Below are 22427 nucleotides of genomic sequence, written 5' to 3' on the forward strand. Positions count from 1 at the left end.
AAATAAAACTAGCGAAATGGCGAACTTCCGCTTAAATTGTTATAAATCGCTTCGGCAAAGTCAGTTCTGCTTTTTAGCGATCTCTTGAGCGTTGCATTCGGCGACAAAAAGTTAAAAAAATCAATCTATACTCGACCCCGGCGCATCCACCATTTTGGCAGACACATTCAAATTTAGGGGGATTGTTTGTGGGACTCTCCACAAATAAAAATCACTCTCGACGTTATTAAAAAGCGAGAAGGCCAATTTTCCATCCGATTAGATGTTGAAAAAATTATTGCAAAATCGGCACTTTTTGCGCTTTGTTAGTGGCACGATTCGCTCCCAAGAGCCGATATTAATTGTCGGGACATCACAACAGATTTTTTTCAGACCGGACTAAAAGCCGGAACGACGAAAAAATAACATCATCTGGAGCGTTCGTTTCGCTTTCAACTTTTTACCGGGAAATTGTTCGGCACGCATTACCAATTCCAGAAAACAAAGCACTATCGAATTTCCCGGAATAATCCGGCGAGTAAAAACTAACAACTCGAAGATTGAAACTCCACTTCGTTATATTTATCGCCAAATATGCCACGACCGTCATTCCCAAAACGAAACTTTTTTTCTTTTCGTGCGTATCGACCGGTGGATGTTTTCCCCTGATATGAATTTTTCACGTCCCATCAGGAAGGATCGAAGGAATCCGGTGCGCCATTTGCGCACCGTCAAACTGTTTAATTGTGGACCACCCGGAAGACGGCGGGGGTAGAAGGGTTTATCCTAAACAACTCGGTGTTTTACACACTCGGGATAAGTGGAATTGCTTCAGGGGGTGTAAAAAAGGACGAGAGCGGGGCCGTTGTCCGGCCTAAGGTCTGCTGATCGATCCTCTTTCACCTCAACTATTTGTCTTCGCCCCACACCCCCGTCATCCCACGGGAATTGGATCCAGACGAAATTTACATGAACACTTGCTCTTCGTTATTCGAGTCCCACAAGGTGTTAGGCGAGATTTATCAGCCAATCAGGGTTACTGCGCGGAAAATTATTAAGAAGAGAAGCGAGGCCTAATGGCGAGGCATCAAGGAAAGCTTTTTTGTGATTAAGGCGGCGTAATTCAGCAAAGTGATGCCGGATAGGACTCTGATGCAGTCGAAATCGACGAGCGAACGCCATTATCGGGACCTCATCCGGGAGATTAAAGCAAAAACAACAGTTTGTTTCGTATTAATAAATTTCCATTTTTATCAAGATTCGACTTTTCGTTCCGAATAAACGAGAGAAGCTTTCGTAACAATTTTTCATAAGCCCGGACGAATTTTTAGCCCGATGCGCGAAATTACGCGTCGAAATCACGTTAATTAAGGGCGGGGGGCGGCGCCCCTTATGCAAATGCGCTGCATCCGTCGCCCGGGGGGCAGAAAAAGCCGAGATTTCTGGAGATGCTGGCGTTTCTCGGAGCGTTTGTTGAATAATAGAACATGTCCCGGCCACTGCCTTGTTGATATTCTCAATTGTGAAAGGGATAAGCGTATCCGAGCTTTTTCGTCGCTGTGGGATTTTTTTGCCCACCGCAAACATCCCCTTAAAATAACATTAATTATTCAGGCAATCTATTGCGGCGGTGCTGGCGGCTCGCGAAAATTCCGGCCGACGGACCTCCGGAAAAAACCGCCCGGAAAAATAACACAATTATCGGACGGAAGATGGCGGATTTAATTAGTTAATGATTTTTTTCTGTCTCTTAATGCAATAATAACGGGGCAAAGTTGCGCCGGTCGACACGGGAAAGCACTCCGGGTGCGTGGAGTGTCTAAGGTGAAAGCTCTGTTCGCAAGTTCGAGATCGAATCGATTCCGGTCCTGTTAACGGACCCACACGCACTGGTCTTTTGCCGAACAGTGCAAATGGGTTCGCTGTTATTTATGTCTTTTTCCGGGCTTCGGGATTTGTCTCATTAACATTTGTACAGATTTTTTTTTCGGTTGTTGTACAAAGTGCCGCCGCCGCCGCCGAACGGGAACGTTTTAATTGCCAGATTTACCTTCCTTTGTAGGCTCACGGCGAGGGTAGATTATTAATTTATATAAAAAAATATCTTTATCTTACAGGGGGAGTTTTTGAGCTAGACCATAGTTTTCGGTGATAGAAATCAAATATTATTCACAAGTGAAATAAAGTACTCACAAGTGAGTAAATTTGGCAGCTGCCATTTTACTTGAGATAAAGTACTATCAAGTGAGTAAATTTGACAGCTGTCATTTGGATTTTTTGCAATAATTGCACCTGCAAGATAAAACGTGATCGAAATGCCATTATGAAACTCGTGAGAAGTGTTCCACTCGTGAGCAAGCGCACTCGTCGCTCAAAATTCTCACTCTCGTATAATGATGCATTTCTTTCACTTATAATATAATATACTATTTTATCAAATGCGCTAACGACCTATAGATTTTTTTTTTAAATTTTTTTTTTTAATAGACCATCAAGTATCATTTCTCCTTTTTTGGTTTAGCATTATTCATTTACGCAACCAGACACAATGTGGAGTCTGCACAACGAGGCCTCAACGTGCAGTAATGTACGAGAAAATAATTTTCACTTCACTTCACAGCAAAAAATGTGCGTGCATTGCAGAAATCCTCTGAAGTACACAAACTTGTTTTCTGATTCGACAGATACAGTTTGAACTTTTGCGCGCTTTCCACTTAAAGTTATGAAAGATGAAGTTCAAAGTAAATTCCTAAATTAAGTCTTAAACCCCGCCGAGCTCCTGTTTTAAAGCAAATGCAACTTGAAGATTCTTAGCATTCCGTTAAGTAGCTTGAAATGTCGAATTAATAATTCCTTTGAATATGCAAAAAGGTAGAGTCGAACCCGTTAATTGTAAATGTGGCGACTGTTCGGAGGCAGTATTGCATAACAATGGAATATTATGTCTTACGCTTTTGCGACGTGGTTAGATTCAGACATAACACAACACAAATAGAACGAATGGATTTGCATGACGTTAAAGAGCTTAGAAGTAACAAATCGCGTCATCGTAGAAATCCGTGAGTGAATTTTGCGCGATTAGAACGAAAAGAAGTGGTGGGTGCGCCGGGAAACAATTTATCATAGAATGTAATCGTCCGTCGGGGAATTAAAAAAGGGTAAAAAACTAATGCGACTTAGTGATATTTTTAATCCTGTTAATTATCTTCTATCCAGTGGAGGCGACGAAATCATATTGGATAATAAATTCTCGATGGGAGAGCATCCATCTTTTGTGAAAATCAACTACGTTCTAAGACTAGAGACGATTAATCCAATTTAAGCAGCAAGCGCTCGTTTACTTCCACCGTTTATTAATGTAAAACTGTAAATTAATTATCGTCGAACAGTGGAAAAACACGCTCGTCTTTCCAGACCTGTCTAATTAAAATCGGCTTTTTAATGGCTCTTATGAGATCCGATCAAAGCACCAACTTCGAAATTGCAACGCTAACTAAAAGGCCAACTTTACAGAAAATAGAAAAAGATCTTGATGATCGGAGTCAAGCGACAAAGATAAGAAAAAAAGTGAGCTTCACGTAACATCTTCACAATAAATTGGCAATAAGGCAACTTTTAAAAGAGTAATCTTCGTGAAACCGTTGATCCGGTTCTTGTTTTCAAAAGGAGAATCGTGATCGTTTGTAGAGATTAACCATAAGGGTAAAAGTCTTTTGCTGCATGATTTATTTGGTATTGAATTTTACAAAAAAATGTACGTTCGTCGAAAAGCTCTTAGCAATAATTTTCCACAAGTGCTTTTGAGGAATCAAGAGGGATCATTTCAGGGGATATTATAGTCTAGTCCAATAAAAACGCTAATTTTACGTACTCACAAGCGGACGAAAAGTAACTCTTTTTCGGACGCTTACCGTGGCGCCATCTGTTTAGTAAGTTAACAACGAGACTGACAAAACCGATAATTGTTTTGTTACCATAAATTGTGCTTTGTAGTTCGTGCGGTCGCCAAAAAAAAATTATGTGCACCTCTGCCTTTTGTCCTCGCCTGTTTCAGACCTCGGCTGCGCCTCAAAATTCTTGCAACACCTTGGATCACCTTAAAAATTTATCTCAAGTGAACCTGACATGGACTCTTGTGGATCTTAAGAGATTGCGAGATGTTTTGCTCGTAACGGTTAAAAAAACTGTGACGCGGGTCCAGGGTAGGACGGTGCCGGTCCTGGCCTCCTCCTCACTAATTCTGTTTACCGTCTCCGTCGAGGAATTCCGACCACTCCGTCAAACAGAACGTCGCCGGGAAAAAGGTTAATTAATCTTGCTCTCGCCGTGGCTGAATAATGTATGAGATGCAACAAGCTCTCGACTTGACAAAGTCGCTTTTTCTCGAAATTTCCCGTCGAGCGCAACAACAAAATTCCGCCGGGGAAAAAATTAACTTTGATATATTGGATTACGCTTTGTCGATACAATGAGCCTCGCAAATTTCCTCAACGTCTTGTAATCTCCGGGTTGATATCGTTATATCGTCTGGATCTACCGTTCGCAACGCGTAAACTTTGCGATTTAATTTTCCACGATGCGTAAACTGACGTCGGCCCTCTCCACTTTTATGTGCAATATTTAAAACGAAATTAATGCGAATCCGTGTCGCGACCCTGCCCCGGCCTGTTTAAGGACGAGATTATGCAGCCCACTTTAAATAATTTAACGACGTGTAATTTGGGAAATTCGCACGGAGGCCCTTCTTTTTCCCGGGGGCAGGCCAGAGCCGGCTCCGCCGACTAAATCGTCGAAGCGCATCGATTTTTAATAGGCGGCCGTTAATTAATTCTTCACGGCGTGTTGGAAATTATGGCCGAAGCTCTCTATTCGACCGCATCGGACCATGATAGACTTCGACGTAATTTTAATTAAAATTTAGCTCAAACACGTTACGGAACACTCTTTGTACCACCAGTTACCGAAAGTAGTTGTGCAGTGTTGCCTAATCGGGATGCGCCACTGAAATGGTGGATGCGCCGGGCCAATTCGGAAAATGCAACCGAGCAAATTAAAAACTGCAACATCCTGCTTCGTCCTGAATTAAACTCGTTTACGATTGCAGTGAAATGACATCGAATGAAAATCTTGCATTAGAGCAAATTACTTCCTAATCCGATGAAATAATTCGGAGAGATGGTGGATGCGTCGGTTTTGTTATTAAAGTTTGGCGGAGAAGACGTTCGCTGCATGAAAATGCGCCTTTATTGTTGTTACGCTTGTCAGAAATAATTGCAACGATACGCTGGTTTCGTTTCGCTGCAGGACATCTGCTCTTACGTTCTTAGCATTCGAGTCAGAGTTCAATTTAAATATGTTTGGAACACGTAATATCCGCATTTTTGTCGATTATTTGTTAAGAAATTTGCCACGCTGCATTCTGATTTCCTGTTGGAGATTTTCTACTTCCACCAGCCGACTCCATTTTCCTCTCGATTAAATCAATTCCTTCTTTAAGGCATTCATTCATCGATTCAATCATTACTTTTTCGTTCACGATAACTCCTGTAAAAAAACACGGATCGGAACATATTTGTTTTAGTACGGATTCAATTGATTCTTTCGTAAAAACAATCGTTCATTCGCTCATCCATTAATTGTTTTTCACCGTAACTTCGGCAAAAAGCACCTATTAGAATTTTTTTCTAGACAACATTTGTTTCAGCAAGGATGCAACTGGCTCATTAATTAAAGCGTTACTAATTAATTCCTCCATTCAATAAAACATTCATTAATGTGCGTGTAGACTATTAGAAAAAGTGGGGTTTTACACACGTGTTGTGTAAGTGACTATTAAAAAAGCACTACATTTCTTGCAGGTGGTCGATCATCGTCGACAAAGCGTGTGCACACAAAAAAATAATGAACTGTTAACTATAACAATAAAATATTTTAGGGGCACTAAATTCAGTTGATGTAGTCAGAACACATTCAATATAATTGGTTATGGATTTAACGTTACATTTCCATTAAGCTATCTCGTCATAAAACATTGTTTCGACAATTAAATAATCCAAACGATGCAATTCTCATAATTAAATCATGTTACATGTATTTACGTCTCCTAATCACGTCTATCGATTATCGATAATGTTCCACATCGACACCTCTTCTTTCTACTCCGATTTTACGTTCCACAAAATCTATTCCTGTCAAATTGTGTCCACTACACGTCTCATTATTTATTTAATAACCACCCCCGCCAAAATCTAATTAAGTCCTGAATCGTATCGGCTTCTCCGACATCCAACACTGCAAAGCGTAATTAGTGTGCACAGGTGAAATGGCTGCTCTCCACTCATCATGGCCCCTGATAATTAATCGTGAAGCTTGTCATCGACGTGAAAACCTATTGTCTGTCGCAACATGTAATGAAACAACTTTCCGGCACGGCACGAAACTGAAGAAACTCCTCATCAACCGGATTAATTCACAAATATGGCGCGAGCCTTTTGACGTCCTGCCCTCGAAACTCGAGGGACGAAATTTAGAATTACGCGTGCGAGGCGGTGGCAAAGAGGCAATCCCGCCGACACACGTTGCGCGTTCCGGAACTTTCCAGCGAACCAAATTGGGAAAAATTCGGTGTGCGCCGGCACTGGAATGGTGAAAAATGTTCCGGCTTTGTATTGCTGCCGTTTCTCATTTTAATCGTTGCACCAGTGCCGCTAAAGATACAACTTTTGTTGAATTACACTGTGGAAAAACTGTGTCGACATTTATCTCGGTTTTGCCTCCGTCTTTTGGCTGCACCTCGGGCCAATCAGCGGCGTCCGTTTAAATTGGACGCCCAAGGACTCGATTAAGGCCAGAATGTACAACACGCAACGTTTTGCCATCTGGAGTCGCAGTCGGGACCACCGACGGCGCACAAAGGACTCCATTAATCAGGAGCTTCGCCGGCGACGGTGATTAGTTCGTTCCACGCGAATAAAAGAATCACGCGGAATAAGTGCCCGAATTAATAACGAGCTATCTCTGGCTGCCATCAGCACCAACCAATCGAGAACGACTGACAAAATATTTACTTTCAGCCAACATTTTAACATATTGCGGAAAGCAAATTTGTAAGCATCCCTTGTGCGCTTATAACTAACGAATTTCTCAACAGATTTTGACGAAATCTTCACCAACAATAAGATAGTTTCTTCAACCCAAGTCTTAAAACACAAATCATTCACCACCTTGTGAGGGGACGGGTTTTCGGAGCTGTTCTGTTCACACCACACACCACACTTTGGATTTAATTTGAAACTGAATATTTTTCCAAATTTGTATCCATCCCTTGTGCCCTTATAACTAACGAATTTGTCAACAGATTTTGACGAAATCTTCACAAACAATCAGATAGTTTCTTCAACTCAAGTCTTAAAACACAAATCATTCACCACCTTGCGACAGGACGGGTTCTGGGACCTGTCCTGTTCACAGTACACACCACACTTTGGATTTAATTTGAAACTGTATATAATTTTCAAATTTGTATCCATCCCTTGTGCGCTTATAACTAACGAATTTGTGAACAGATTTTGACAAAATCATCACAAACAATCAGATAGTTTCTTCAACTCAAGTCTTAATACACACATCATTCACCACCTTGTGAGGGGACGGGTTTTCGGACCTGTCACACTACTCACCACACTTTTGAATTTGAAACTGAATACTTTTTGTGCGAGACGAAATTACAGATTTCTTTTTTCCAGGAGAGCACCCAGCGGCAATGCAGCACGGGGGCCAGCTGCGCCTCGAGTATCCCTTTTCGGCGTGTCTTCTCAGCGTCTTGGTGGCGGTGGTGGGGCCATGAAAACTTTAAAACTCCCGGGAACAAAGCTCGAAAAGCTCGAGTGAAAGTCAAGAGAAGAAAAAAAATGTGTTATCCTGGAACATGTATAAATGTGTAAATAGTAAAGAAACAGTGCAGTGATGAATTCTAAACAGATCCGTGACGGAAATTTAAAAATCACGTTTATTTTTCTTCCGTGCGATGCGCTCATCCTTGCAAACAGATTTGGATCCTTCGGCTCGATTTCAGCGGAGTGAAATGATTCCTGTCCCGGCGCATCCGCCATGAATCGAGCCGAAAGGTCTGGACTTTCGGCATTTCAACAAAGAATAAAATATGTTCGTGTGTGTGTGTGCGTGTGTGTGTGGTGTGGGTGTGTGTATGTGGGAGATTACAACTAACAATCGGCCGAAATGGGACGGGGTTTGAAACGGCATGAAGCGTGTGACGTTTGTTATAAATTTAACAAAGTTTGAACTTCCTGAATTCATTTATAATTCACCGGAAATGCTTCGCTCATCCGTCGGATTTCCAACAGACAGACGTGTGTTTTATTTCGTTTGATTTTTTTTTCGTGAATCACTTAAAGTGCTTTAAAGCTCAAAAATGTAGTGTTGATTGTAAACGTGCGCGGACACTAAGTGGAATTCTGCTCGATTGTTTAGATCTTCATTCTCACGTTGTTGTACATGAACACAATAACCACAACAAAAACAGGAAACAATTCAATGGGAAAAACGATTCAAAGTTTTAATATTACGATACAAATACAATACGAGAGTAATTATACGAGTTTTTTCAACGTCCTTGATAAAACTAGTCACATTAATAATAATGACACTGTATATATCTACTGTTAGGGCCATATCTATTATACTTATTGAAACATTGTACATTTATATGAGACTTTTAAAGGGATATTGTTATTTTTTTAAACGAAATCTATTCATTGTAGAAGCAAATCACATTGTTCTAGTTTCTTGTGTCTCACAGATCTGTTAAGTTCGGATTGCTCGTTACGTTTGTTCTATTTTAAACGGTTGTCATTGATGAGAATTTGATGTTTCTTAAAAATGTTGTTAAAATGTAATAAAAACATCTCAATAAAATCGATATGAAAGGCAACTCGTTCTCATTCGCTCCGAATTCCCAAGCGCGGCTAGTTAAAATTGCAAAAAGCAGGCGAGAAAATTGAGAGGTAAGTAAGAAGAAAAATTACTTTCTCCACGACTATCACAGAATGAATGCATTTTTTTGGATATTTAATGAAAGAATGTCCACACCCAGTGATAGAATAAGTTGAAACTAACGGCAATCACATCCCTCGTAATTTCATTCTATCACCGGCAGATCATCAATCGGATGTATTTGTTAACAATAAGTCGCGCATCGCGTAGCAACTGCTAAATGATTGTTTTTTCTTGGTATAGTCGTGGAGAAAGCATAGTCTTCAACTCGCGTATAATTCACTCGGGCGATTCTACCACTCGCCTACGGCTCGTCTTGGATTTTTCATCCTCTAGAATAATAGCCATCATTATACGTTCGTTGAAGAATGTAAATTCAACGGCAACGAAACAAAAACAGCATGATTCTGATTTATACATACGTGGTCAACGTTTAAGCAAGGATCAGATTAGCGCAACTGCCGTTATTAAAAAATTTATTGTCCTGGTACGATTCGGATTTGGTCTAGATCCTGTCGACTTTTATCGTCGTTTGCATTTCCTCATCAAATATTCCGGGCCCGGAACGCTTTTCCCACGAACGGCGTGTCATTTCAGTCAGCAAAAACTGAAATATACCGCACCTAATTAATAATCACCGTTCCGATAACATGGCAACAGAGTCACCTCGACACCGCAGCACGTCAATGCAATTATAATTAATGACAGGAAATAAAAATGTGTATGTGCAAGGATGAATTAGCCGAGCAGATCAGAACTAACGGAATCGGGTAGATGATGTAATTGCAGATTTTAGCGTTACTTTTTCGACCGAAATTATTTGCGTTCGCGCACAAACAAAACAAGTTCATTGTTACAATTTGACCGTGGCCGTTTAAATAATTAATGAACATGGCTGTTCCTCTTTACACACCAGCTCCAAGATTAATTTATGGACCGGCCGAGTGCACAATAGACCAACAAACAAGCGCCGATTAAATAAATAATTTTCGAGTTTTGTTGTGCGGCCGTCTGGTGGCGGAGGTAATAAATTGTAAGCTGATCCAACACCACCAAGAAGGGTTTCCGTCTTTATCTTTTCCGTTCGGGTATGGACGGCACGTCCTTGCTTAATTCGTCGGGCAGCGGAAACGTCAAACGTCAAAACTGTCATCAAAGGACTCGACGAAAACGTTCTTTCTTTCTCCTAAATCACAATGATTATTTTTAAAATATCCAAAACTGTATAGAAGGTAATGATGATTAATCGTCAACTGCTACAACACAATCAAAAATGTTTCCACTATCAGCTCTTCTATTTGAAGATGTTGTAACTAATCGACGGTAGGTCTTTGCTTAATTCGTCGATCAGCGCAAACGTCAACTATCAAAATAGTCTACTGCGATACTGAACAAAGAACAGAAATTTGATAGATTTGTCTTCTTCTTCTTGTTCTTTGCTGCATTTTATGTGCTGATGATGTGCCTTGACGTTGGCAATATTTTATCCAATACAATCTGGTCAATCCGACGTTCTGTTTCTTTCAACTGAACACCTAATCCAACTGTCTTAAGATCTCTAAACTTTCGCATTTTGTTCTGGTCTCAATCATCATCTCAATCGCTACTCCGACATCCTGTGACTGCTTGACGGCAGGTCTTTGCTTACTTCATCGATCAGCACAAACGTCAAACATTTCGCTCCCGACCAACAAAAATGTGCAAATGCAACAACAAAAACAACAATTCTTCCCCCTCTTTGGTGCATTTTTTAGAGGCGATGCCACACCAACGGTGTCACATTATTTTTTATTTGACATTGGGAATCGTCGACGTCCGTTATGTTGGCTTCATTTCTAACAGTTTATTCGCAGTTTTGCCAGCATGCCCCGTTCTGCTTTGGTGACTTTTTTAATTTCGGTTGCGTTTTTAATTCGCGTAAGTTAATTTGGTAATTCTTTACTTTCACGTGTTCTTTGTCTCGCGTTGAAGTGTTGCCAGGTCCAGAACACCGAAACTGCGACGGAATCCAGCACCTTGCCGGGTGCCGAAGCTCTGGTAAGTGAGACGACTACCGAACCCGGAGACACCAAAGAAGACGGTAAAGATGGGTACGTCGACATGGAGATCATCAGTATCGACGTGTTGCCGAGGGTTGGCAACGCTGTGGTTCTGTCGTGGGGGAAGCCCTTGCGGGAGTACCATTTGAATTGGACTTACGGGGTCTACTACGGTGTGAATATGGAAGACGCCTTGAAAGGTGAGTTATCGTGTCGAGGCGGTTCTCGAAAAAATGTAAACAGGAGATTTATTAAGCCGGCAACGCTGTAATAATAACTGTGTTTAAGGTTACGGAAGTTGTACGTATTTCCGCCCCTTTATGTCGAGATTGTTCATTAAATTCAAAGGAGAAACGCACAGCTTTCCGTAATCATTTTCGTACACCTCAGCGTTTGGATAATCGATGGAGCAACACCCCCTTCCCCGTTTCAGAGCCGAAACTGACTACCAAAGATCTCTACGTCAAAATCAGCAACTTGACCTTTTGCACTCAGTACATCTTCGCCGTGGGCGTCGTCGACCCGGCCGAGAAGCCCGCCCATCCCGCCCGCAACATCCGCACGATCGGCACCCTCGTCGACGAACTCTCGCCCCCCGAGCACCTCCAGATCGACTACGTCCCCGACGAGGAGCCCTGTTTGCTGATCCGCTGGTCCGCCTCGTGTCCAAACATCGCCACCCCCCTCGGCTACTCGGTAAGACCGTTCGAGCCCCCGTGCCGCCGCCACCACACGCGCCCCCGTTCCAGGTGACCGTGTTCGAGGCCAACCCCCCTCGCATGACCATCATCACCCAGCCCCGGAGCACGTCGGCCGAGTTGGCGCAAACTTTGCGCGTGATTTACGGCAAATCGTACGACATCAAAGTTGCCACAGACGTCGTCGGTTCCCGACCGACCGCGATTGTCTCCTACAAAGTTCCCCATTTCTTGCAACCGTACAAAGTGCGACTGACGTCGCGCCCAGATGGGGCCTTCGTGATGTATTGGCGCGAACCCTTCGTCCCCTACTACGTGGGCGACTTCTACTACGAGGCCTACGTCTATCCGGGACGGGGGCTGTCCGCCAAGCCCCAGATTTACGCCACCGACAGGCCGGTCTTCCAGTTTCAGGGCAACCAGAGCGAGTACACTTTCATGGTGGGGTTGAGGTCCGAGGACGGCGTTTTCAAATCGTATCTGACCGAACCGGTGGTGCAGAATTTGTTGGGGGAGAACCTGACGCTCAGCCTCAGCTGATGTACGACCAAACGGCCAGAGGACAGAGTTTTAAAGTGAAAATTTGTGTAAAAACTTTGTTTATTTATCGTTTGGCGACAGTCGCAAAGCGACAAACATAATGTAATACCCTCTGACTCACGGAGAGTCTATAAATGTCGAGACGGTGTCGAGATTGCAAAGTTTGTTTCCGCAACTTCACAACTAAAGATTCTTAAAAATTGCTAACGGTGCTTGTTACCGCACCACTTTACATCTTCTACAGACGCTTTCTGTACCATTTATCCAATGAATGACTTAATCCTTTAAAGCTCTCTTTCATTTTTCTTTCTGAAAAGAGATATCTTCACAGACTACTTGCACAAAATCAGGTGAGTCCATTTATAACATCTATTAGATCATACCTGTAAAAAATATTTTTTATATATTTTTCCCATTCAGCTTGTCAGTTAGTCATCAGGGACATGTCGAGGTTCTGTTTTTTTATCTGAACATCTAATCTGATTTTATAATGATTACCTATGTGAATGTGTTGCGACCTCTAAAACTTGACGCGGTGTAAAATCTATCATTGTAGCTTTTCAATTTTCACAAATATTTTATTCCAAATCGATAACAAAAATTAACTTCTAAACAAACTGAATATATTCTTGGAAGACTCAAGTAAAACTCTTCCTTTCTGTTAATTTCGTTACATAAAAACTAAACATGCGATCTTCTATTTATAAAAACATTTTCAGAAAACAAAGTACATTTGTCGACGATAAAATTTCCCTTAAATAATTCGTGTTTTATATTAATAATTGATTATGAATAGTTGTTTCGTATCGGACAAAGTAAATATTTTACTATATTTGGGTGCAATCTATGGGAAAACAAGTAGAATATTATCATTATTAATGTAACTAGTATACTCGTATGTATGTTTGTTATCAAATAATAACTGAAATAATCTGAAAATCGGTTTGTTTGTTTAGTGAGCGTCTGCCTTTCAACTATATTTGTATTTTATTAACTCCCTATATCTTGTTTAAAAGCAAAAATATTAATAAAAAATATATCTGCAAGGAGCTGAACAAGAAACTGACTAAAATCTGCAGTCGTACTGTTGTTCTTTCTAAATTCTCAAATTGCTTTAATATTCTGTGCGGACTCGTAACAATCCACACAACGAGAACGGAGTTCGATAAAAGCGCAGGCTTACGAGCATTACCCGTGTGCACACCGTGTGCTAATGGGTTCATAACGGTGTGCAGTCTACACAAATTACAAACACGAATTTTAATTATTTTTTATTAATACATTTCTCGTTAAATATTTCGGAAACAGATCAGCCAAAAAATGAGAGAATTTAATTCGCCTGACTGTAACACTTGTCGTGCGGAAGAGTGCAAAATCTCGAGACTAAAACTGAAAAAAATAGCAAAAAGTAGAAAACACCAGAGTCTGGCAGTAACGAGTAAAAGACCTTCACATCAACTGCACGAAGCTTCACGTTATGAAGCCTCTGTACATCATCTTGTATTTCATGAGATTCTGTGCGTTTGATATACATATTTCACAACGATTTTACTCAGAGATTCACATAAATTTGTGTTTCTGACCTAATGTACAGTAATAAAAAATAATTCCACCCTCAATAACATACTCAAATGTGTTGGTAATAACTGTCACGTTATGGAACTTATGGCACTACCCTAAAAATGTGTTGGAAATTCTCTTAAACAGTCGTTCGTTCTGGAGGCGCAAGACATTCTTTTTATCCAAGACAACCTCTTTAAGATGTAATTCGCCGTTAAGTTTATTTCCTGGTGTTATCATTGTTCAGGCAGAACTTCGTTCGTGGAATCGATAAGCGTTCAAGTAGCTGCAACGCAGATATCATTATGCGATTTTCTTTGCTTGCAGCAGTTTCTACTATCGTGGCATCACCTGTAAAGAGCAGTTTAACGATGATATTAGCAAACAATTTTAACAATCGATCGTTTATTATGAAACGCATCAACAGCAAACTGTCGCTTACCTGTAATTTAATTTCTGAGAGTGCAACACAATTGTCTATACCACCAGTAAAACCGCTTTTGTACGTCGAACAGCCGGAATGAATCAACCAGATTCATTTCAGTAAAGTGGAAGACAAATGTTTACGTGTTTTGCTCGCCGTAAACGGCACTCGTTCACGGTGCAGATCCGCCCCAAGACTCGGTGACAGCCATCGCTCAAATGTGAGGTTATGACGGGTGGATGTTGTTTACAAAATGGCATATAATTGCACAGCCTGCCGGATTCTCACGGCAATAACCGCGAACGCCGGGCTTCTTGGATGTCCACGGTGCGGGGTTCTGGGAGCGCTGAGTCGAACCCGTCAAACAAAGAATCGGGATAGACGAGTCGTTAAACGTCGAGCGCTCGTAAAGAAACTGTTTAGTACTGTTTGAACTTTCTTTGTTAAATGGGAGGCGCCTCCGCTCCTCCGACTAAATTGCCACCGCATTATTGCAAAAGTGTCAAGTGTTTAAAGTTGGTTAACTATAATTAGGAATGTCGGCCGCGTCACTCACCCCGGTTCGTTCATTAATGATAAATGAAGGACAACAATGGGTTGTTGGGGGAGTTGCGACACTTTGCCGAGTTTTGGAAAAATCTCGCAGTCCGGAGGGTCACCGGACGCGAGGCGGCGAAATGCAAAAGAGATTAGTTTACAAGTGGAGTGGTACTCACCGCTCGCCGGGGGTGGGGCACGTGCGGTACACAATAACACGGTTTTCACAAACTGATTTCGAACAAAAGTTTATTTAGGCCGGCACTCAGATTGACGGTTGCGCTTGACAGATTGGTAACTAGATCACTACCACACTAATAAATTCAGTGTTGCAAACGGGGTGGAAATAATAAAACTTTGGCCAAACGATGCAAAGGGTGGAGACAGTTTACACGAGTTTTGTTCAGCAAATAGTCGAAATAAAATTTCAGTTCATTTTGGAACGAATCTAACCTGATTTTCACAAAAATTTGTTACTTTATGCCTCTCTATTTTCGGAGTGACAGAAAATTAGGAAAATTTAAGGGACAGTTATAGAAAACAGTTAACCGATACAATCGACACATTTGTCATGAATTTTAATCAATATTTTGGAATGATAATGTCAAGGAAAAATACGATTTCATTCTACCAACTGTCAAAAAGACTGTTAATATCTTGCAACTTCCATGAAATTGCTAAAAAATGCCTTTAACGTTAGACCTACGATTCTGAAACTGACTTGACCTTCCCCACCAAATCTGATTTGACCCAGAATTATATCATTTTTTATGTAAAACTGAAAAAAAAACATATCAAGTAGGTAATTAACTTTTTATGGTTGGTAGCACCCCATACATTTTGTTGACATTTAAATAATTGTGTTTAAAGTAATTTGAAATTCTGTCTAAAATATCCATATATTATTTATCTGGCGTTTATTAGTTTGGTGTGAATACGTTTTAATGTGGTAAGTGGAACACTACATAATAACGTGTTCTGAATATTACAACCTGTGAAATTCATCCATTATTGGGTAAATAAGGTTATGTTCATCGTTTATTTAATAATAAAATCAATTCTCCCCCAACGATAATGTTAATAATTGTTATAATATGTTTTATTTCGCGTCTAGGTGAGTCTTACAAAGTACTTCTCTGTTTCAGTTTTATTGCGATTCCAAGAAATAATTCTTCACCTTTTTTGGTACCAATTAATGGTCCAGTCAAATTCTAAATGTTAAAGTGGCCTCTCGTTATCATATCTTTACATTCTAAACAGGGAAATTTGGTAATTTTTTGTTGGCCAAGCTGTTTCATGTCCCTACTTTTGCTGCAAGCCTGGAGAGAAATTCTAGACACCATTTATTAACTTGGGGACAAGACATTAAAGAATTTGCTTTGTTTGAGAAGTGTGCTAAGTTTAAAATTGCACATTGCACTCCCTATTTCCCATTTTTCCATTTTATCATTAGAGACTTGGCTGCAACCAACAATACTCGTAATGATTTCTGCAAACAACAGAGCTCACCGCGCAAACAAATTAAAATGTTGACGTTGTTGTTGTTTGTCGCAATTAGGAACTCCAGTGACAGTTCAGTGTGACAGGAGTCGGTCTCGTAGTGGTCGTCGAAAAGTGCACGTGCCAACAAAGAAACCTCGTTAGCGGTCGATTTGGTTTTATTGCAGTTTGCAGAACCGCATTCCCGTCAATCTCACCCCTTTGCACGGCGATCCGTAATGGGGATGAAATTAGCAGTAAGCTTATCCCGTGCAATTCGGGTCTGGTCTATCCGGTGTCAATCAATAATCCGTGCTCGCTTCGAATTTCCGGTCGGGTATTAACGCCCACCGTAAACACACGCCGATACAGAATAATTAGTCGAGTAAGCAAAGAGATTTGGAAGTTGAACACCGCACTACAAGAGTATAAACCTGGGACGGTTATCTAACCGCGAAACGGGACATCCTCTGTTATCAGTCGAGTTGACGGCGGCGCGTTTGTTTCTGTCATCAGACCAAATACCCTGTGTGATTGAGCTGTTTGATGTCGGTCGTTTGTTGTACGCCATCAGTGATACCCTTTGTATCTTAACGAATCGTTGAAAGGGCGGAAATTCGAATTTTATAAAGGATTTCGGCAGTCGCAGGAGGACGAAAATAAAAACGCCGGTGCAGGTTCGGGATTAAATGTGACGACGAGTGCAGCGGGGCTCGATCGAGGGGGATCGATGATGGGGCCCAACTTACAAGATTATCTGCCTGTCGGAGTGAACAGCGAAACAAATTGGAAATAGTTTCGGTAAAGATGAAATTATCTCGGGAATATGAACACGGAATGAAAATTTTTACCGATTTGTATTCTGTCGGGGCTCGGAGTGAATACGCATTTTTTACGTTTCTCTTGTGGTAATGTTCTGGCTTCAAAGTTGCAATTTCTGTTCTATTTTTACCAGTTCTTTTATGCCAACTAATCGGTTTTGCTGTGTCATTTCAAAAGAATCTTTTTCAAATTTATGTGAAGAATCGAATAAAGGAAACCGTACATTTATTTCTCTGTCATCAGTCGAGAAAACGTACAATCAATGATTTTAAAATGGTGGAGGCGCCAAATAGCAAAATTTCGTCAAATTTTAATTCCCTCCAAAGTGTGTCGATTTTAAAACACTCGTAGATAAAATATCTCACGAGACATGTGAGTTACAAACATTATTATCGCACTTGTGTGATTATGCAAACTTTATCTTTTCCTCAAATTTTTCTTGACTACCTTTTGCTAAGATAGACAGATCCTTTAAAGTCTCATGTCTTAAAAACAAGAAGACTGAAAAAAATTGACTCGTGGGGCCTAACCCCCTAAACTTCCTGCTGCGCCTTATCCCGTTGGCGTTTCGACATTTCCCGTTCGGATAGTTTAATTGAAACAGCGTTTGCGTTTCATGTGGTAATGTCTGTAGTGAAATCGGTAATAAATTCCGGTGCAACACAGCCGGCCGTTCTGCATCGATCGGTGCTTCCTGATGTTTCCGCAAATAATTTGCATGAAAAATCTGAGAGTCTATTAGAGAAGAAGCGACGTTTTAATAATAACTCCCATCTGGGGCGACGTTGCAGCACTGACACTAATAACAATATGATTAAGCAGGAAAAAACCTCTTGTTAATTCAAAATGAGACAGTTCCTTCCTCGAGTCTCAGTCTCCATGTAAATTGCAGCTTAATGTATTCATGTCGATTTTTTTCGCTTGTTTGTCGCTGCATCCCCCCCGAAAACACCACCTCTGCAGCTTAATTGAATGCAAGCCGCTGACGTTCGCTAATTAATACTAATTACGATAACGAACAACGTTTGCGTTATTAATTCCGCCTCTTTGCATACTGCAAGACACTCATTCGATTCCGGATGACGAGACGCTGTCGTTGTTCCACGATTTTGATTCGTCTTTTTCGTCTTTTTCCACTTTTTACGACCTCCAGACGACCACTTAAGAAATTTAATCGAGCACCTCTTAATTTTTCATTATGATTATGCCATTAAAGACAACTTTCATCATTAGATCGGGTAATTTTTTAGTCGGGCAGGTGTCCTCGCGCAACTTTTACAACCCCCCAGAAGCGGTAAAGTGGTTAAGAAATTTAATAAAAATAAAGCGAGGGTAGGCGCGACGGCGCGCTCGATAAAACCAATTTTAACCGAAACATGGGCCATATTGAATCCGCAACAAGCAGTCGAGACGAAAAATGTGTCACAGTAGACCGTGGGTGCCACGGCGAAGCCCCGAGGCACATCTGGCAGTATTGCGAACAACATAGGTCCGCAAGCGCGCCTGTGAGGGACGGCGCAATAGTCGCTTTGGTCTTGACGGAACTTAAAGTTCTTGGTGTGAGCTTATCCCGGGGAATCCCTCGTTCCCAAAGCCGATAAGCTCGTCTGGATCGACTCGAAAGGGAGCACACACGGCCGCCGCCATGCAAATAATCCGGGCCGGATAATCCGTTAATTATTTTTTTCGCTGCTTCCGGGTAATAAATCCGGAAAAATGATCCCGAGTCGCGTTTTAAAGCTCGGGAATTGAAGGGACTGAGAAGTGGATTTAAATCTCCATTCTGAGTAAATAGCATTTACCTTTAGTCGACTCATAAATCCTAATATAAGCCGAACATAAAACGGTAATGTAGTTTTTAATGCGCACAGAATGTAAGAATCGGAGCCGTTCGTCTTTCCGGCCTTTTTACGAGCTCGTTCGGAAAACAGCCGAAAAATTAAAAATTTTATCGTCGCAGTTTGTTTTCGCAAACGCCGACCGGAAAAGTGCAGACATTTCAACTTCTCCGACTGTCAACAAATTAAACAAATAGATGTTTGTGCTGCGACTGGAATTCAAATCTCGCGCGCGGCGACCGTCACGTGATTTGGGCGCCAAATTCAAACTGCAGCTCGCGTTTGGGGTGAAGAAACGGAACGGAAAAAACAAATTGAAGCAATAACGTTACAGTGCTAATATTTACCAGGTTTAAATTAATAAGTACGCTTGTATTCATTTTTAATTTGAATCGCTGGAACCAGATATTATTTACCCATCACTGAAGGAAAAATAAAACGTACTGCTTGTTTTGTTTGTAAATAAATACATTCAGAACAAACTTTTAGAGAAGCCGGCTTTCCACGAGCAAAACAATCCCTACCACTGCACAAAAAAGAAACAAACACCGTAATTAAAAGAAAATGATTTAAAATGGCGTGTTTTGTTTAGTTGGATGTTGGCAGGACTGCGTGTTCGGGGTAATTATAGAGAATCACGCCATTTCAACTAAACGAACCTAATAAATTGGTAGGATTTAACTGCTACGTATAATTAGCTGTAATTCGTGTAATAACGCTGCCAACAGATAGATTTTCAAAGGGTCGCAACGGAGAACGAGCAAAAAAATCTGTTGAAAGCGATTTCATAACGGGATAGCAGGAAAAAATCGAACGGAATGGAATTGCATTGTGCGAAACAACGCTGACGTGGCCAAATTGCATTCACCAGTTTCAGATAAATTATTAATAGATTCGGTTCTGACGAGTTCCCCGCGAAGTATCGACACAGTTGAAATTTTCAGGTAAATGTTTGTTGAAAAATATTTACTGGTTTTTATTTCAACGTTCCATGCTGGAAATGATTTATTACGAGCTCCATCAAATTGCAGTTTGCACCGGAAATTTTATGAAACGGTCGTGCAAACGTCGAGAGGGATAATTTAATAACGAGAGTGTTTGGATTAAAAAATATAGAAAAGAAATGAGAGAAACGTAACTTTTTCTGGAAGATAAATTTATAATGATATAAAAAAAATCACTCTTTGGCTCTGTGTTCTTCTCCAGTATTTTATATTTTTTATTTAATTGAAGAAATAACAGAGCTTTTGTATCTTTGTTAAACTTTTAAATTTATTGTATTATTTATTAAATTCATTTTCTTTGTCGAAACAAAATTCATGAAACTTCGTTTTCAGATTTTATTTAGCTCAACAGATAAGATATTGTTCTTTTTTGGTTTCATGGTTGTTAGGTAGCCTTTTCTTTATTTGGTTGTTAACCTCTGTCTAGCTTTTATTGTCTTCTTCTTTTATTTGAGTCCTTCGTGTTTGATATCGTAAATGGTGCAGTCATCAAAACAATTTAAATAATTTACTAATTTCTATGTTTAATCTAGCTCTTATATTTACTTACGTTTTCTTCTTATTCTGTCTAGCTTCGCATATCTCTTTGCTTAAACGTACACAACAATCTAAAAATATCTCAACTAACTGCACTGTTTCAATTTTGGTTTTCTCTTTTATGCAGGAGTGACACTCTCTTTAATTAAAATATGTATAAGATCAAGAGTGCTACCTCATCTTTTGTTTTATCGAAATCGTACACATAACTATGTAGGTATACTTGCTATACGCAGTCGTTTTATTGGTTGCCTACCTCTCTAAATATGTATAATTAATTAATACATTAATCCTTTAAATTCAGTGGTAAAACGAATGTAAAATTTCTTTTTCTCCAGAATCGAATATAACTCCATTATGGAGCTAGTTCTTTCTGTTCCCGTTTCCGTACAACCCGCACCGTATTTACTGATGCACGTTAAGCAAAATAAGACGCTGCAAAATAGAATATTCCAAGCTCCATTGTTGCCCCGGCGCATATTAACCCTCAAGTGCATATCCAGCGCATGCCTCAGCGCACAACCCACACTTCAACTACTTCAAATTAAAGTTAGCGGCGCTGATGACGTGATAAACCGCCACTAATTTTTTAATTACTGCATTTTAAGAGCACCCTCGAGGCCGTCCGTTGCCGGCAAGTCGTAAACACCACTGGACGCAAGAACCCCTAAACTAGCTAGAATTTAACAAGGGCTAAGTGCAAGGAGGCAAAAAGGAGGAGCGTCGCGGAATATGCACCGAGGGTGTTGGCCGGAGTGATTCGATCTTTTATTAAAGTTAACTGGAATAGTGCAGCGGTGTCATTTGCAGTTTGGTCAATTTTTAAAAGCGACAACCCGAAACGATCCCTTAGGCCTGCCCTCGGTTCGAAGAAATGTGTCATCGACGCCGGGACGTAATCAATATGACGCCGGCCGAGAGCTTTCGTGGGTTATCGAGGTCATCAGATGTCGAGATTTATGTACAATTGGGCTAAGCCGGGAGAGAGGAGGGGCGAAGGCATCGTGCGTGAGGGGTTGCAATCGAAATGCATGAATGTGTCTCGAGGGTTCAAAGGAGTACAAGATGGGAGGCTTTGGGAGTGAAGAAGGAAAGGATTGGTGTTTGAAATGTAACTGTTTCAAAAGAGAAAGTCTCTTTAGTCTAAGGAAAATATCTATTGAAGAAACAAATGTAAAATTTCTTAGAAGATTTTGGGTAAAGAAGGAGGAAGGAGAAGCAGCGGTCCTGACAAAGAAAAAACTAAAAAGATCTTAAGAACGAAGTTGAGATATAAACGTTTTCGTTAAAATGTGCTAGAAAATTTCTGAAACGCTGCTGGTATGTTTGGAAACCCGAACGGCATTCGTGTTAAACAGTAATAGCCAATACTACAAATATTTTAGTTGAAATATTAATATTTGACTAGTGTAATTTGACCATTTGGATCTTTTCAAGATCCCATAAAAAATTATTTCGTTTTTAAACGGACTACACCGTCTGTTGAATTATGGTTGAAAGCTCTTTTTTCCCCTTCTTTTTCCTTTTTGATCCTAATTGGGTACAAACTTGTAGACTCAGTTCTTATTTTTTTATGAAACTCTGCAGGTGCGTTTGCAAAACCGAACGGCATCCTTGTTCACCATTGCCAGCTAATAGCAGAAGAATTGTACACATGTTATTTTGAAGTACTCGTATTAACATTTGAGTAGTTTTAATTAACTTCAAGACTCAATAGAAAGATCATTTCGTTTTTTAACAAAGAGCTACATCATCTGTTGTACCGTTATTGGAAGCTCTTTTTATATTTGCGTTTTCCCTGTTTCTTCCCTTCTGCTCTCAATTGGGTATAAACTGGCTGTTATCCTTTTTTCTGAAAGTCTGCCGGTGCGTTTGGAAAGCCGAACGGCAACCGCGGTCCATCTCACGTCCGAATTTTTGTCGCAACGCTAACCCCGTAATGCTCGCCGTTAATTTTA

At 40.6% G+C, this 22427-nt stretch overlaps 1 protein-coding gene, 1 long non-coding RNA gene and 1 pseudogene across 3 annotated transcripts in view; 2 read left to right on the top strand and 1 right to left on the bottom strand.

The window, feature by feature from the left end:
* The window catches only part of LOC138123572 (neurotrimin-like), a 62465-nt gene extending 53536 nt beyond the window's left edge, over nucleotides 1-8929 (top strand). For both annotated transcript variants that reach the window (XM_069038323.1, XM_069038322.1), the window contains exon 6: nucleotides 7725-8929. In XM_069038323.1, the coding sequence (XP_068894424.1) occupies nucleotides 7725-7825 (101 nt within the window). In that variant the 3' untranslated portion in view covers nucleotides 7826-8929. The remainder of the gene's footprint in view (nucleotides 1-7724) is intronic.
* A 1882-nt stretch (nucleotides 8930-10811) lies between these two features.
* LOC138124334 (uncharacterized) lies at nucleotides 10812-12382 on the top strand (annotated as a pseudogene).
* A 1330-nt stretch (nucleotides 12383-13712) lies between these two features.
* LOC138124379 (uncharacterized) lies at nucleotides 13713-14951 on the bottom strand. The gene is made up of 2 exons (XR_011157123.1): nucleotides 14271-14951; nucleotides 13713-14179 (listed from the first exon to the last, which is right to left on the bottom strand). It is a non-coding gene; the product is annotated as an uncharacterized lncRNA (long non-coding RNA).
* Nucleotides 14952-22427: the final 7476 nt, after the last annotated feature.

Source organism: Tenebrio molitor, chromosome 2, assembly GCF_963966145.1.
Source record: "Tenebrio molitor chromosome 2, icTenMoli1.1, whole genome shotgun sequence".
NCBI lineage: Eukaryota > Metazoa > Arthropoda > Insecta > Coleoptera > Tenebrionidae > Tenebrio > Tenebrio molitor.